Source organism: Chrysemys picta, chromosome 3 (genome assembly GCF_011386835.1).
Source record: "Chrysemys picta bellii isolate R12L10 chromosome 3, ASM1138683v2, whole genome shotgun sequence".
NCBI lineage: Eukaryota > Metazoa > Chordata > Testudines > Emydidae > Chrysemys > Chrysemys picta.
The window spans coordinates 90,618,722-90,635,966 of NC_088793.1; the positions used below are offsets into that span (position 1 = coordinate 90,618,722).

The 17,245-nt window shown below is 40.3% G+C and overlaps 1 protein-coding gene across 2 annotated transcripts in view; it reads left to right on the forward strand.

The window, feature by feature from the left end:
* RFX6 (regulatory factor X6) overlaps positions 1-17,245 on the forward strand; it is a 49,686-nt gene that overhangs the window by 27,132 nt on the left and 5,309 nt on the right. Inside the window, exons 8-17 of one of the 2 annotated variants that reach the window (XM_024114578.3) lie at positions 404-481; positions 573-686; positions 3,748-3,797; positions 5,109-5,268; positions 6,154-6,298; positions 7,840-7,949; positions 11,275-11,392; positions 12,622-12,744; positions 14,245-14,454; positions 16,686-17,198. In XM_024114578.3, coding sequence (XP_023970346.2) covers positions 404-481; positions 573-686; positions 3,748-3,797; positions 5,109-5,268; positions 6,154-6,298; positions 7,840-7,949; positions 11,275-11,392; positions 12,622-12,744; positions 14,245-14,454; positions 16,686-17,198 — 1,621 coding nt within the window. The remainder of the gene's footprint in view (positions 1-403; positions 482-572; positions 687-3,747; positions 3,798-5,108; positions 5,269-6,153; positions 6,299-7,839; positions 7,950-11,274; positions 11,393-12,621; positions 12,745-14,244; positions 14,455-16,685; positions 17,199-17,245) is intronic. The other variant, XM_065588387.1, reaches the window with a different exon arrangement.

Genomic DNA, 17,245 nt, shown 5'->3' on the forward strand with positions numbered 1-17,245 from the left:
GATGTTTCAAAACACTCCTAGACGCCTATAGTAGCCTAATGATTAACTTGTACTACTCTTGGGAATTAATCCTACTTTCAAATATGTGGGTATACTTCACCACCTAACTTGGGTAAACTGGCCACTGCCTATGTAAACTTTCAAAATATATTCTGCACATCTGATACATGATTGGGCCTTAAAAGTGTTGATGCAGAATTAGAGATGGGCTCCTCTTTCATTCTTATCAGTTCTAGAGCTGTACCCACTGTTTTCTGAAGGGCATGCACTTTCATTCCTTTTATGCTAGAAGGCTGATATACTGTACTTCAATGCTAGCAAAAGACAGCAGAAACCTACTTCATCACAGCAGTAAAGGAGAGTGGTAAGAGATCCTATTTAATCTTTCTGTCTTCCAAAACAGGTAGATACCCTTATCATGATGTACAAAACACACTGTCAGTGTGTCCTTGACAATGCAATTAATGGGAACTTTGAAGAGGTGAGGCTGTTTGAATACACATTCTTGGTTATATATGCATAGGTAGCAGAAAAGACATTATTTGTCTCTGTGTTTTGTTTCCTCTCCCCAGATTCAGCATTTCTTACTACATTTTTGGCAAGGAATGCCTGACCATCTTCTTCCCCTGCTTGAAAATCCTGTTATCATTGACATCTTCTGTGTTTGTGACTCAATACTCTACAAGGTGAGTTAAGCATTCAGTTTTGTGGATAAGCTGGGTCAATCTACAGCTATTTAACAGGAGGTGTTTGAGTAAAAATAAGGTGTAGAAGTTAGAACAACAAGATTCCTGAGGCCTGACTCCTCTTTCTCACACCTCTGTACATCAGCAGCATCTTCACTATAATCATTAGCATAAAACTGGTGTCAGAGCAGAATTTGTGCTGACTTCATTCCCTCCTCGGCTACCTACTTGCTGTGTGATCTTGAGTAGGTCCCTTAGGACCAAATCCTGAGGTTCTTACTCAGGTTTTACTCAAGGAAATACATAGTAACTTCATTGTCTGAGTAGGACATGGATAAAAACTTTTATACCAGTATTTTGATATCCATATTAGGAATTGTATTGATTTCAATGTTTTGGCAATATATATATATATATATATATATATATATATATATATCACTCCCCTAATCAAAATAGTTAAAACAGTCTAAAAACTTTGTGGAGACCAGGCCTGAGGGAGGCCCTTAGCATTTGGTATTTGATCTCTCTCTTATTCAATTTTTTAGCACCTGTAAAATGGAAATAGCCTCTTTCAGACACCTGTGTGGCAGCTGTTGGGTGCTGAGCTCTTTTGAAAATCTGGCCCTTACTTAATTAATAGCAGTAAAGCTCTTTGAGATCCTCAGATAAGAGACATCACATAAGTACAAAGGCTTATCACTATCTTCCTGATAGGTTTCACAGTTGCTACTGAAAATCAGAAAACATCAAAAGTAGTGTTTGTGGCAAACGGAGAGGTTTGGGTCTAGTTAGCGTTTCTTGACTGGATAAAAATATGAAAAAAATCTGCAAGATGCAGGGAAAGCATTTCATAGAAGCATATCAAGCAGCAAACCAAGCAGCAAATTTGAGATTCATGTCAATTGATGAAATCAATAAAAAGTGTAGAAGGTTAGCATAAAGATATGACAGGTTTCAGAGTAACAGCCGTGTTAGTCTGTATCCGCAAAAAGAAGAACAGGAGTACTTGTGGCACCTTAGAGACTAACAAATTTATTAGAGCATAAGCTTTCGTGGACTACAGCCCACTTCTTCGGATGCATATAGAATGGAACATATATTGAGGAGATATATATACACACATACAGAGAGCATAAACAGGTGGGAGTTGTCTTACCAACTCTGAGAGGCCAATTAATTAAGAGAAAAAAAACTTTTGAAGTGATAATCAAGCTAGCCCAGTACAGACAGTTTGATAATAAGTGTGAGAGTACTTACAAGGGGAGATAGAGTCAATGTTTGTAATGGCTCAGCCATTCCCAGTCCTTATTCATAAAGATATGAATTACTGCTCTTGGACTGTGCCACTTAACATCAGTTCCAGTACAGAACATTTGTGCCTTGAGTTTATCATGGGTTTTCTGCTTAAAAACACAGTATCTCCATAAGTATTGGTTACAAATTAAACTAAGATTGAGCGAAAAGGGAAAAAATATTACAAAGCGCAGAAATCAAAATCTGGAATAGTGGAATTCCCCAAAATGTCATCACATTAAAGAATTTGCTATTCCTTCTATGTCATTTTCCCTAGTTCTCGTTTTCAAGCATTAAAGGTGTTCTTGGCATTACAATTGTCAAATATAAACTAGCATTTTATTGTATTATTTTACCATTAAAATTATTAGTATAAACAAATTTTGTTTTATTACATGACATATAAGAAACCCTGTGTTGAGCCAGATAATTAAAACCCATCAGAGAAGCTGATATTAAGTGAAAAGAAGAACAGGAGTACTTGTGGCACCTTAGAGACTAACAAATTTATTAGAGCATAAGCTTTTGTGGACTACAGCCCACTTCTTCGAAGAAGTGGGCTGTAGTCCACGAAAGCTTATGCTCTAATATGCATCCGAAGAAGTGGGCTGTAGTCCACGAAAGCTTATGCTCTAATAAATTTGTTAGTCTCTAAGGTGCCACAAGTACTCCTGTTCTTCTTTTTGCGGATACAGACTAACACGGCTGCTACTCTGAAACCTGATATTAAGTGCTGTTTCACCCCAATTATTCCACCAAGGGACTAGAATCCCGCCCCCCACCAAGCCCCTACTTGAGATTGAGTCCCAGGACCTGCACCAGACCCTGAAAATCCTCTGGGCTCCACCCATACAAGAGGAAGGATGGTCCAATGCTTAGGGGCACTAGCCTAGGGTTTGGGAGACCTGAGTTCAAGTCTTTTCCCCAGCACAGACTTCCTGTGTGACTGTAGGCAAGTCATTTAGAGTACTTCTACGCAGGAAGTCTCTGAGCCAGCATCCCTCCCTCAGCTTCAGAACCTGTGGTCCAGTCTGAGTTGCAGTGTCTACAGAGCTATGTCAGATACTACGGTGATGGGGGCCATATATGTACCTAAGGTATTTCTAAGATAGGAGCAGGGCTCTGTGCTCTACAGACAAATTGCGAGAGAGAATCCCTGCCCCAAAGAATCTAAATAGCCAAGAGAGGCAAAGGCGGGGAAAGGAAATATCAGTGGCCCCATTTCACTGAGGCAAACTGACTTGCCCTAGGCCATGGAGAGAGTCTGTGACAGCCAGAAATTGAACCCAGCTTTCCTGTAACCCCCAAACCACCCTTCCTGTCCATAATGTTATCATTGCTGAATTTAACACTAGCAGCTCGTTCCATAACAATAATTTTGGGTGTGACAAAAACAGGGGAATCTTTGAGACATTTCTGGAGCAGACCTCTATGAAATGCATTATTATAACTAACTTGGTATGCCTCCCTTGATCAGAATAAAGGCAGCAGATAAGAAAACATGAAAATGCTGTAAGCTTCAACTTTTACATTAAAATATCCAAAACTATCAAAGCAAAGAGAACCCTATTTTAATGTCCAGTTCTTTTCTCGTTACCTGGATTTTTTTTTTTCTTAAGAGTCATGAGGAAAGATTCAAAGAGGTGTAAATGGAAGAGCCCTCCAGGAGCTTACAATAGGAATTAAATTTCCCAGAAGTTAAATTTCTTTGTATGAATGTGTTGACAATGGAGGTGTAAAACAATTTTCTATTACCTTGTTCCAGGTCCTCACAGATGTACTCATCCCTGCAACAATGCAAGAAATGCCAGAAAGGTGGGTACTTGACAGTTACTAATGATGCTATAGTCTGGGTAATTGTTAGGCAATCAAATGCTCCAGAGAGAGATGGAGTAAGCAGCCAATGTTACGATAGAATTCTAAGGTGAGAAGACTTTTACTCAGTTACAACATTAATCATTAATTTTAAGGACCTTTCTAAAATGGTGCAGTACAGGACAAAATACAACCTGAACTGATGGAATGTATAGATGTAGACCTGTGTGTGTTTTTTCCAAAATATTTTCAAATCTGACCCTATTGGTATGTTGCTCTCTGTTCCTGCTGCTGTTTTTCACATTACAGCTGTAATCAAAGTAGACTGAATGATGATGCCATTTTAAAATTTCCAATTATGGGGCCCAACCTTGCAAACCCTTATTTGTGTGAGTGGCCCTATGAAATCAGTGGGACTACTCACATGACTGAGGGTTTCAGGGTTCGGCCCGTAATCACTATTGCCACCGTAGGACAGATCTTCTCTTGCACCAAGCTCCTAGGAGAGTGGTGAGGAGAGAGCTGTCAAGGAGCCAGTTATGGCCCTTATTTTAGGTGCCAATATCGACCACCTCCAGTGCCAGCCTTAATTATGGCAGCCTCAGGCCTGCTCTAATTTATACCAGTTGAGTATGATCCCTCTGGGTATGTCTACACTGCATCTGGGAAGTGTGATTCCCAGTGTGGGTAGACAGACTCCGGCTAGCTCTGCTCGAGTTAATGCACTAAAGGCAGCAGTTTGTATGTCTCTGCCATTCTCCTGCCATGGCCTATATCCCAAGAGTTAGCTAGACCATCTAGCTGAAAGAGGAGCTCTCAGCTGGACAGCTAAGGCCAGATTCCAGCTCCTTCATACTACCTGAGTGGCACAAAGTAGCCAGTTTGGGGAAGAGAATCTGAAGGGGAAGGGAAGGGGATGAAGGTAGATGGGGCAGCAGCTGGAGAGGCATATAGGTTGAGTGGAGGTTCTTTGAAGACAAAGGAGACTAGAACATGCTAGTTATGTGAGATGAAAGCTTAATTTCCACTATTTTCAGAATACTATCATGGTTCTTGCATCACACCCATCACCATGATATCTAATTACCTGCCATCAATGCCTTAAGAATGTGATTAGTATCTGTTATATGTAGATCCTCTCCGTTCTTTTCCCCCAGGGGAAAAATTGTTGGTGATTATTTGTCTGTCTAGGTCTTTGTGCTGCTGCTATCTCTGATGGCCTTCGCTGTTCAAGCTGTTCCCCTTAAACTGATGCAATGTAATGTTTTAGCATAATGTTGGCCTTTCTTTAATATATCGTTTTTATTGTAGTTTATTGGCAGATATAAGAACTTTTGCTAAAAACTGGGAACAGTGGGTTGTTTCATCTCTAGAAAATCTACCAGAAGCTCTGGCAGATAAGAAACTGCCTATTGCACGAAGATTTGTTTCCTCTCTGAAACGACAGACATCATTCTTACACCTAGCTCAGGTAAGCTTTGGAGACCAGACTGAGAATTTGAATCACTACAAAACACTGTAGAGTGAAAGGTTAATGAAAAATCTTCCCATTTTTTGACCAGCTATAGTCATTGGACCCATGAGTCTGCTACCATTTCAGGTGACAACACTGTAATCCCCACAGGATTTTTCTTTGCAAATCCTTCCATGCTTTGGCAAGCAAATTATGAAGTGGAATAAAAGGGTATTTGTTTATTCCCAAAGTGGAAAATATCAAATGATCTTTCTCCCAATGATGACTTCCTCAGTGCAATGGTTAGTGAGTTCATCACCTTTTGGATTAACTTGTGATTTACCCATGTAAGTGGTGCTGGCTCTGCACCAGTAACATGCAGTCATTCACAATTATGAAATACCATCATCTTATTATCTGGTGTACTATATCAGAGGAAACATTGTCTTGTGGTTAAGACACAGGATTCTATTCCTGCCTCTACCACAGACTTCCTGTATAACCTTGGACATGTCATATAATTTCTCTGTGCCCCATTTTTCCCATATGTAAAATGAAGACAATAGAAACATCACAGTGGAGTTGTAAAAATACCCTGAGAGCCTCTGATGGAAGGCACTTCAGTAGAACAAAGTATTATAATGTATATGTAACTAAGAAAGGGGAAGGCTAAGAGTTAGTTAATATGGAATTTGAATCAATTCTCACTCAGTCATGGCAATTCTATTTGGTCAATGTTGAAATAATTGTATTCTTGTGGTGGTATCTAATCATAAAAAAGACACATCATTCCTCAGCCTAAAAAAAGGAAGGAAAGAGCTCACGATCCTTCCTCTTCCACAAATTATTCAAGTTCTTTCCACTGGTGCAGATTTTAGCATTTAATCCTATGGTCTCTTGCAGATTGCCCGACCAGCCCTCTTTGATCAGCATGTGGTGAATTCCATGGTGGCTGATATTGAGAAGGTAGATTTGAATAGCATTGGGTCTCAAGCTCTTCTCACAGTCTCAGGCAGCATGGAATCTGATGGGGAAGTCTACACTGAATGTAAGTCTGTGGTAAGATATTTTGTAAAATACAAAAAAAATCTTGCATTTTATGCTTAATTAGTTAGTGTGAAGATGGACTGAGGAAAACGTCTTTGCACTTACAGGTTTTGAGTTTCCTATGCTAATTCAGGATTCACCTCCAAAATTTTTAAAAAGCCATTAAATGGTCCCAATGTGTCCAACAAAAGGAGAAGCTTTTATCAAATTCTGCATGCAAATATCAACCTTGAAAATGGTTTAACACAGTTGTGTCAGCTATTGGCATCCCAACTGGGCATTTTTAACATGATTGTTGAGAAAATGATATCTATGTTATCTGATAATTGTCAGAACTCTTTTTAAAAGTTAGCCACCATCTGCACAGGTCAACACATCTGATTTGTTTCTGAAAAATGTCTCTTTAACAGCTCATTTGATAGTGAAGATGGGGCATAAGGGTTCTAAAGAAACACATCTAAAAGCATATTTAATACTTAATTGTAGCTTTATTTAATAGCTACTAGAGCTAGATTACATTGCTTGCATAAAAAACTTTGTTGTTGTTGAAAATGGCCTTTTTTCTAAAATAAAAAATGTCAGTAAATATATCCTAGACAATGTCACAAAAACTAGATAATGGAAAGAGCTACAAAATTTTGAATTTTTTCACACAACCATTTTTCTATTTTTTTTTACCTGTTCTTATAGCTACTGGCTCAGAATAAAGGGATTTAGCCACCTTCTCCTCAGTGCCTGAATATACTATGTGGTGACAAAAGATACTTTTTAATCACTTAAGGAACATGTTGGACAAAATCTGGCAGAATTGAGAGCAACAGCATCTGTGTTCTTCTACATTTTGTTACTTTGATCATGAAAGGTTGAACGAAGTATATGTTGTTCTTTCTTTTATTAAAAAATGCCTCACAATTTAGTCATATTTTCACTTTAGTTGCTCTTTTGTTCTCTTGTTTTCTTTTTATTTATTTATTTACTATTTTCCTTTCTGTTCTTGCTCTACTAGCAGAGTGAAAAGAAAGATTAGCTGGGAATTCACTGGACAGGTAATGAGACACTTTCTAGAAAAGGAGAATCTTGGAAGGGCTAGTAGCTTAGTTTTGCTGTCGAGAACCTAAGAAGTCAGAGAAACCTAAGACACAGTGAAAGTCATCCATTGTTTCGATCATCCATATTACAGTATGATAAAGCTGTTCTTTGTCCTGTTAAATTTAGAATTAGACATGGGTCCAAGAACAGATCCTGAAACTAATGAAAAATGTCAGTATCTCAGTGTGTAATTTTATTTTATGGGAAAACTCTCCATTTTCTCAAAGTCTCCTATTATTTGCAACGTGGAAGAGCTTTTTAAAACAAAACAAACAAACAAACACAAAAAGCTAACAAAGAAGAATGTTTGCTTCCTTGGTGAATTTTCCATTCTTTCAATGCTCTAATTCTTTCCTTTCCTTTCCATGCTACAAAAGTGTCAATGACTGGTGAGTGGCTTTCTCTCATATTCAGAGGAGCGAGCAACGATGTGTTTTCCTTTTTACATGGTAGATGACTCTATTACAGTGTTCCAAGAACTGAAGGACCTGCTAAAGAAGAATGCCACTGTGGAATCATTTATTGAATGGTTGGATACTGTGGTTGAGCAAAGGGTTATCAAGGTACCTTTCAACTGCTCTGTCTGATTCAGGGCCAAATCCTGCTCCCCTTAATCATGTAAGCAAAGTCCCACTGACTTCAAGGATGGGATTTTCAAAAGCACTCAGCATTGGGCTAACTCTGCTCTCCCTGAAGACAATGACTTTTCAATGAGACACATCCTCAGCTGGTGTAAATTGTCATCAGTCCATGGAAGTCAATGGAGCTATGATAATTTACTCCAGCGGAGGATCTGCTCCAATAAAGTCAGAGTTAAGCCAGTACTCACTGCTTCTGAAAATCCCACCTCAAGTGTTTTATATATGAAAACCACAATTACATATGACTATGACATTAAAATCAGCACTTCCATAATGATGTAAAAATAAATAAAAGATACACACCTTACCTTTGTATATATGACACCAGTGGGACTGCTCAAATGAGTGTGAGCAAGATTTGGTCCTCAGAGATGCAGATCTTTGTTTCTTTCTAAATGATATTTATGTGACATTAAGTGTGGTGTAAGATAAAGTAACAGATGGAATCAGCAGGGGCTAATCTGCAGAAGAATTTCTTGTATGAAAAGAATGACCACATGGAAAGTGCCTCTGTGATTTTAGGCTGAGTGCACTAATATTACTCAAGATTTTGATGGGAATTATTTTTATAGTGAATTAAAAATCTTTTGCAAAGCAAATTTAAAATAATAAGAGCAGGGCCGGCTCCAGCTTTTTTGCTGCCCCAAGCGGCGAAGTGGGGGGAAAAAAAAGAAAAAGCTGATCGGCGGCACTTCGGCAGTTGCTCAATCGCGCTACTTCATTCTTCAGCGGCAATTCGGCAGCGGGTCCTTCACCCCCTCTCTTCCTCTTCGGCGGCACTTAGGCACGGCAGCTCAAAGAGGAAGAGAGCGACTGAGGGATCCGCTGCCAAATTCCCACCGAAGACCCGGACGTGCCGCTCCTTTCCATTGGCTGCCCCAAGCACCTGCTTCCTTTGCTGGTGTCTGGAGCCGGCCCTGAATAAGAGTCAAGGTTTGTGTAGTTAAATTAAGATTGTTATGCTCATCTGTTACCAAACACACGTATATTTTCAAAACAAAATAGTTTAAATTTGGGTCTGCCTTACCTGTCAAGACCTGCATTCAGAGTTCCAGGTTATATCTGAAATAATAAATGACATCCTAGCTTGTGACTCAATCTAGAAGAACAGACAGATGAGGAAAATTCAGTGCTTCAGGTGATAGTGAGATCAATGATCTCAAGTCAAACACCAAATCCTGAATCAAGCCTTTTCAGTGAAAGAGGAATTTTTTTCAATTATTTTTGTTTGAAAATATAATGATTTGTAATGCTAACGTCTTCTGTCATCGTACTGAGCTCCTTAATGTAAGTGGGTACATAAGAGAAGGCAGTGTGATCTAGTAGATAGAGCACTGGACTTGGACTCAGGAGACCTGGGGTCGATTCCTGACTCTGCCACTGACCTGTGGGTTGACCTTGGGCAAGTCATTTCCCTCCTCCGTGCCTCAGTTTCCCCATCTGTAAAATTGGGATTAATGATATTAACCTACTTTGAGAGCTACTGATAGAAAGCATTATATAAGAACTAGGCATTGTTATTATTAAGTACAATGCTGAATAGAGAGCCCTTAGAGATGAATTCAGCCCTCAGATAATATAACAGACATACTGGGTCTGACCAATGGTACCTCTAGTCCACTCTTCTGTCTTCTGACAGTCACCAATGCCAGATGCTTCAGAGGGAATGAACAGATCAGTGATCCATCCCTTGTCATCCACTCCCAGCTTCTGGCAGTCAGAGGTTGAGGGACACCCAGAGCATGCGGTTGCATCCATGACCATCTTGGCTAATAGCCATTGATGGCTCTATCCCCATGAACTTAGCTAATTCTTTTTTGAACTCAGTTATAGTTTTTACCTTCACAACATCCCCTGGCAACAATCTCCACAGGTTGACTGTGCATTGTGTGAAGAAGTACTTCCTTTTTGTTTGTTTTAAACCTCCTGACTGTTAATTTCATTGAGTGACCCCAGATTCTTGTGTTATGTGAAGGGGTAAATAACACTTCCTTATGCACATTCTCCACACCAGTCATGATTTTATAGACCACCATCATATGCCCTCAAGTCATCTCTTTTCCAAGCTGAAAAGTCCCTGTCTTTTTAATCTCTCCTCATATGGAAGCTGTTCCATTCCCCTAATCATTTTTCTTGCCCTTCTCTGTACCTTTTCCAATTCTAATATATTTTTTGAGTCAGGGCGACCAGAACTACACTCAGTAATCAAGGTGTGGGCGTACCATGGATTTACAGAGTAGCATTATGATATTTACTGTCTTATATACACAAATGCACAACTCCCACTGATTTAAGTGAAGGTTGAGCCCTCTTATCTGAAGGCAGAATTTGACTGTTACAATCTAAAATGTGATGTGGGATTTTCTTTTAGACAATCAGTGATAAACAAGGAAGGCAGAAAAGATAGGAGATCATCCCCCCTTTAGCATCTATTATGTAATGTGATACAAAGGCAAACAGGTATGGCTTCCAGGGTTGTTTTCCCAGGGTTAGGAAAAAATAAACCCAACCAACAGTCCCCTGTAGGAGTTGAGATTAGTTGAGTCAGAGCTAATCATTTACAGAACATGTAATCCTCCCATTGCCCTCTACCTTCTGTTCATGTTAAAGTGCAGTCACTGTCAAATTCACAACACCGCTTCTTTCTGTTTGCAAAAGTGACAGGTTATGTTAGCACATGGAGCAAAGCCCTGTCAGGCTGAAGTGACAACAATGAGCTGCTAGTATTAAAAGCCCCAGAGTTAGGATATTGGATATATCATTTTGTTGTTTGGCAAGAGAGATGGCCCACTGAATATTATGCATATGAAGTTAAAGTACAGGGACCAATTACAGCTCTTCGTTTGTATATGGCATAATACAGTGCAAAGAGTTTTTTCCTCTCTAGCTATACATGTGTAGAGTGGTATTACTATCTTGAGTGCTAGGACAGGAGCCCAGCAGAAACACCATTCAGCATATCACAGCCCCAAGGGAGGCCTGGCTGGGTCCCCAGCCCCCTTGCACTAGAGAGAGTGCACACTACTCCTTTCTGAAGTACTAAGTATGTGCACTGCAGAGCATGTATCATGCAGCCAAACTGTCCTGCCAGACTGGCCAAGATATCCTGTGAACTGCCAAACACACACCACTCTCCTGTCTCCCCTGCTGTGTTGTGTGGCCACGTGCAAAGGCTGAATAAGATTCCCTCTGAGTAGGAGTCAACATAGTTTACTTATAGAGTCCTCTTTCTTCCTTTCTCTTTTAGGCAAGCAAACAAAATGGAAGGTCATTGAAGAAGAGAGCTCAAGATTTCCTTCTCAAATGGAGCTTTTTTGGTGCCCGAGTGATGCATAATCTCACCCTAAACAACGCATCAAGTTTTGGTACCCTGGGATTTATTAAACCCCTCCTTTATGAACTACCTGCTTGGCATGCTATCCAGACTTCCCAAGCATGTGGAATTGTCCTCTGGCTAATGTTTCTCTGACCACAGCCCAAACGATTATACTGTATACATTGCCAACTGCATTTTTAAAGAACATCCTTAGCAGTAATTAGTTGGTACCCTAGGATTAATGTTAATTTTTAAAGGTTTGATATTTCTTTGTCATTTTTGAGCTAGTGCTAGGAGTTAATTTCCCAATATGTAAAATGGGGATAATGATACTGACCTCCTTTGTAAAGTACTGAGATCTAAATAACAATAATATACCACTAATAATAATTATTAAATGTACTATATAAGGACAAGGTAATATTATGATTATCTAACTTGGCAATAAAATGCACAATCATATTTCCCAAGATAAGAGGTCCAGATAAGTGATTTTAAATAAGAATAATATATCCGAATCAGTTTGGCAAAAATAATTGTTTTTCACATTGAGCCATTTTATAAGGAATTTAGTAAAATAGCTTTATGGCTTAGCTCTGGGATAATAGACATCAAACACAGCATCCTGCTCCTGTTTGTTTTAAGATCTCAAGTTCACACTTCATATACTTTGAAGCTTTTAACATTTTAGCGTCCTTCACAACGGATATTTCCAAATTAGAAATTTTTTCAGCATGAAGTGAAAAATCACATTACAGTGAGCACATCATTTCTCAACTGATCTCTGTATTGGATGTTACATTTTTATCTTTCATTCAAAGGATATTTGAAAAGGCTGTAGTAGGAGATCTGTTTTAAATGTGGTGTTTCCTTGAAATCAGCTCCAAGACTCTGTCGACCATTGTCTGGTTATTTAGTACAAGACAAACAGAAATAGAGCAGAGTCAGGCTCATTCTAGCGGAGTGCAGCCTTATCTACCTCCAGTGTGTGCCCTCTTCTTGTATAAAGCATGTCTCACTTTCATCAGTATTTTTCTTTGATGTAATTAGAGGCCAAATAGCCTACAGGACAGTAAACATATTGAGCTAGGTGGGCCAGTGCAAACAGAGATTAGAGTGAGAAGTTAGGCACTATTCCTTGTTGGTCTTGGCAGGTCATTTAAAGTCCAACAATTATTTGTTTGTTTCACTTGCTTCTTGTAAAGTGTTGAGAGATGGTCACAAAGATAATTTTGCTACACTCTCTCTTCTCTTACTCTCCCCCCCCCACCGCCCAAGGTTCTTTTCATTTGATCCGTATGCTACTAGATGAGTACATCCTGCTAGCCATGGAGACCCAGTTCAACAATGACAAAGAACAAGAACTCCAGAATCTATTGGACAAGTATATGAAGAATTTGGGTAACTTGATTGTTACGTTTAATTCCTTTTGTTTTTATTTATTTATTTAAGTCCTGACTGTGAAAAGATGTATGCACATACTTAACTTTTAAGTACATGAGTAGTCTCACTGACTCCAGTTGGACTCCCCATATGCTTAAAGTTAAGGTCTTTACAGGACTGGAACCTTATTTCACCTTTAGGGTAACATGTACATAGCTATTAAACACCCACAGCTTGCCCGGGTCAGCTGTGGGGCTGGAAAATTGCTGTGTAGACATTTGGGCTCAGACTAGAGCCCAAGCTCTAGGACCCTGCAAGTGGGGAGGGTCCCAGAACCCAGGCTCCAGCCCAAACCTGAAATGTCTACTCAGCAATGTTTAGCTCCACAGCCCAAGCCCCACAAGCCCAACTCAGCTTACTCAGACCAGCTGTGGCCATGTTGCAGGTCTTTTATTCCAGTGTAAATGTACCCGGTGAAGTATTAACATGAGCAAAGGCACAAAAGGAATTTTTAAAGAGCATTTTAAACATTCCTAGCTATCATTCTACTTCAACATTGACACTTTTATCATACTCCAGGCACTTTGCTGTGAAGTGAATAAAGCTGAGTAAAGCTCAAGAAATTGCATTTGGACCAAATTCAGGTCTCATTTATTTACACCATATAAATCCAGAGTCCTGGGCTCAGTGGAGTCACACCAGTCTAAATGAAATCAGTCTGCAGCTTTTTGTTTCTTAATGGTCAAATGCCGCTCTTTGATACTAGCAGTTCCCATTGATTTAATCTGAGGGGGGAAATTGGCCTTTTAAAATTATTATTATTCAGCTTTACAGAGTTCTGTGCTATGCAAAATTTGCATTCATCCTGGGGACTCGGGTGGGACTTGAGGACCTGAAGTGAAATCCTGGCTTCATTGAAGACAATGGCAAAACTCCCATTGACTTCACTGGCGCCAGGCTTTTCCCATGGTGTGCAATGAACTTGAGAAGTACTGAAGAGAACAAGTACTTTTTGCCAGGCAACACTATAAAATGTATGAGCTTAATGGGCTTTTGAACGCCCCTCCTCCACCTTTCCATATGATTAAGGATTAAATGTTATGAGCCTAATTCATTCCTGGTGTAACTCAATTGACTTCATGGCTGGAGTGTTTCCACTTACTTCGATGACATTTCCAGAGGAATGAATTTGACCCAAGTAATTACCGGTATTGCTTCATTTAAGAGCAGTTCTTCTGTTATGATGTAGGTCTATGGACATAGAACACAATGGAAGGCTTTTGAGCAGGGAAGGGGAAAACTAGGGTGATACTAATAAAGTTGCATATATGACCATGTAAAAATTGGAGGCTTTGTAGGATTTTTGTTTTAAAATAAGTGACCAAACAATGTTAATGAATCACTAACAGGCCCCTGGTGTTCTCATCAGCCGGTTCACATGCTGATGTACATGGACAGTGAGTTTACGTGCTATATATGCATACAACAACAATCAAGAATTTTCTTATACTTTTCCAGATGCAAGTAAAGCTGCCTTTACCGCATCACCAAGCTCTTGCTTCCTAGCAAACCGCAACAAAGCTGCTACCCTTCCTAGTGACACTTCAGTCAAAAATGAGTGCCTTGCAGAGCAAACGTATGTGTCATTGTCAGCCAACCAGCACAGCAGTTTATATTCTGGTTTGAACCCCTTCTCCACTGCGGACAGTGAAAATATGCAGCTAACAGGTATTAACCAATTTTTAAGCATAGAGAAAATAATAGGGTAATAAGGAAGAGCCAACATGGATTTGTCAAGAACAAATCATTGCAAACCAACGTAATTTCCTTCTTTGATAGGTTTATTGGCTTTGACAGGGTTATTAATAAGAGGAAATCTGTAGCCATTATATATCTTGATTTTAGTAAGGCTTTTGACACATTCCCATATGACATTCTCATAAGCACATGTGGTCTATATGAAATTACTATGAGGTGGTTGAAAGACCGTATTCAAAGACACAGGTGCTGGTTTTTGTTTTTCCCGCTGGGTGCTCCACCCCGACTCTGCCACGAGGCCCTGCTCCTGCTAGGCCTCTTCCCTCCCCTACTCTGCGACGTCCCCCTGCCTGCCATTCACTCGTCTAATCCTCTCCCCCAAGCGCCTCCCACCAGCCACTCCCACATTGACAGCCAGCCTTGGGGCCCACCAAACAGCTGATTGGAAACCAGCCCTGGTGCCCGACCAACAGCTGATCGACGGCCAGCCTTGGGGCCGCAGAGCCACTGTGGCTGGTGGGGGCTGAGCACCCCCTATTTTTTTCTGTGTGTGCTTGAGCCCCAGAGCACCCATAGAGACAGCACCTTTGCTCAAAGAGTAGTTATCAGAGGACTTATCAAGTCGGTTCCTGCAAGGGTCTTTCCTGGATCTAGTACTATTCAATATTTTCATTAATGACTTGTCTAGTGAAGTAGATAGTACGCTTATAAAATTAGTGAATCACACCTAGCTAGGAGGGGTTGCTAGCATTTTGGAAGACAAGATTACAATTCAAAATGACTTTGACAAATTGGAGAATTGGTCTGACTTCAACAATGTGAAATTCAATAAAGACAAGTGCAAAGTACTTCACATAGGAAGAAAAAAATCAATCACACAACTACAAAATGGGGAATAACTCAAATAGCTTAAAATTATCTAGGGTTATAATGGATCACAAATTGAATATGAGTCAACAATATGATTCCATTGGAAAAAAGTCTAATATCATTCTGGGGTGACAGGAGTGTCATATATAAGATACAGGATGTAATTGTTCTGTTCTATTCAGTACTGATGAGGCCTCAGCTGGAGTAATGTCTCCAGTTCTGAGCACCTAACTTCAAGAAAGATGTGGACAAATTGGTGAGAATCCAGAGGAAAGCTACAAAATGATAAAAGGTTTAGAAAACCTGAATTTTGAGCAAAGGTTAAAAAAATCGGGCGTGTTTTAGTCTTGAAAAAAAAAGTAGACTGAGTAGTGACCTGAGAACAGTCTTGAAAATTGTGAAGGGCTGTTATAAAGAGGACGGTGATCAATTGTTCTCCATGTCCACTGAAGGTAGGAGAAAAAATAATGGGCTTGATCTGCAGCACGGGAGATTTAGGTTAGATATTAGGAAAAACTTTCTAACTATAAGGATAGGTAAACATTGGAATAGGCTTCCAAGGGAGGTTATGGAGGTTTTCATTGGAGGTTTTTAAAAACAGGTTAGACAAATGCCTGTGAGGGATTGTCTTGTACACTTGGTCCTGCCTCAGTTCTGGGTGCTGGGTTAGATGACCTCTCAAGGTCCCTTCCAGCCCTATGTTTCTGTGATTCTATGCATCAGGCTCGTCTCTTTACTGATATCATTGCTCTTTTAGTCTATAGTTACTAAAGGGGGAAGAATATTGTGTAAACTTTATGTAATCAACTGGTGATTGTGTTATGGGTCCCCCTCTAAGCCAATTCACAGAGGATATGTGTTGTTACAGTTACTAGCTGCAGAGCATTTGCTCTGGAGCTGGGGCTGGAGCAGCTCATTCTTTAGCTCTAGAGTTCCCCAGTTCAGTCCTGGTATGTTAGCCAGTAAGGGGTGGCTGTCACATTAAGTGGAGGCACATCTGAGATTTGAACCACTGTGGACCTCAGATGCTCAGAAAGAGCTTCCTTTCAGCAGTGGATAGAAGCATCATTGTCTCAAACATTTGAGGTCCACAGCAGTTTGAATACCAGAGGTGCCCCCCTCACCATTTAATGTGATGGTTGCCATGTTGGCCAACACACAAGGGATTGAACTGAGGGCCTCCAAATCCTCTGCAGAGTAGCATAGAGGGGAACCCATAACACACACTCATCACTGTGTTATATTTACAGTTTTAGAAAAACCCACTCTAGTCAGCATCTGAGAATATCACAGCATGAACACTACCTAACACTAATGTTTGTTTCTTTCAGGTCAGCTGGAGCTTTCTCAAAGCACTGGTCATCTGATGACTCCACCCATTTCCCCAGCCATGGCCAATCGAGGAAGTGTTATCAACCAGGGCCCAATGGCTGGGAGACCGCCAAGTGTAGGCCCAGTGTTATCCACACATTCACACTGCTCTTCCTATTCAGAGCCCCTTTACCAGACTTTGTCACAAACCAATCAGAGCTATTATGGAAGCAATTCCAATTACCAGGCCATGTTCAGGCCCCAGACTCCTACCCCTTCAGGAGTTTATCACCACAGGGCAGAGCACAGTCGATTTGCAGCCTTGAGTGAGCAACAATTCTCCAGAGACTACTTCAGTAGCAGTTGTGCTGTGTCTCCATACAATCCCAGGTCTCCCTCCAACTACGGTCCCTCCTCGACTACTCAGGACACACACAATATGCAGTTTTTGAACACTGGGAGCTTCAATTTCCTGAGCAATTCAGTGTCTGCTGCCTGTCCAGGAGCAACATTTCCCCCTAATGCTTCCAATGGTATGAATCTTTATAAGCATCTTCCTTTCTCTTGAACTATCTATTCA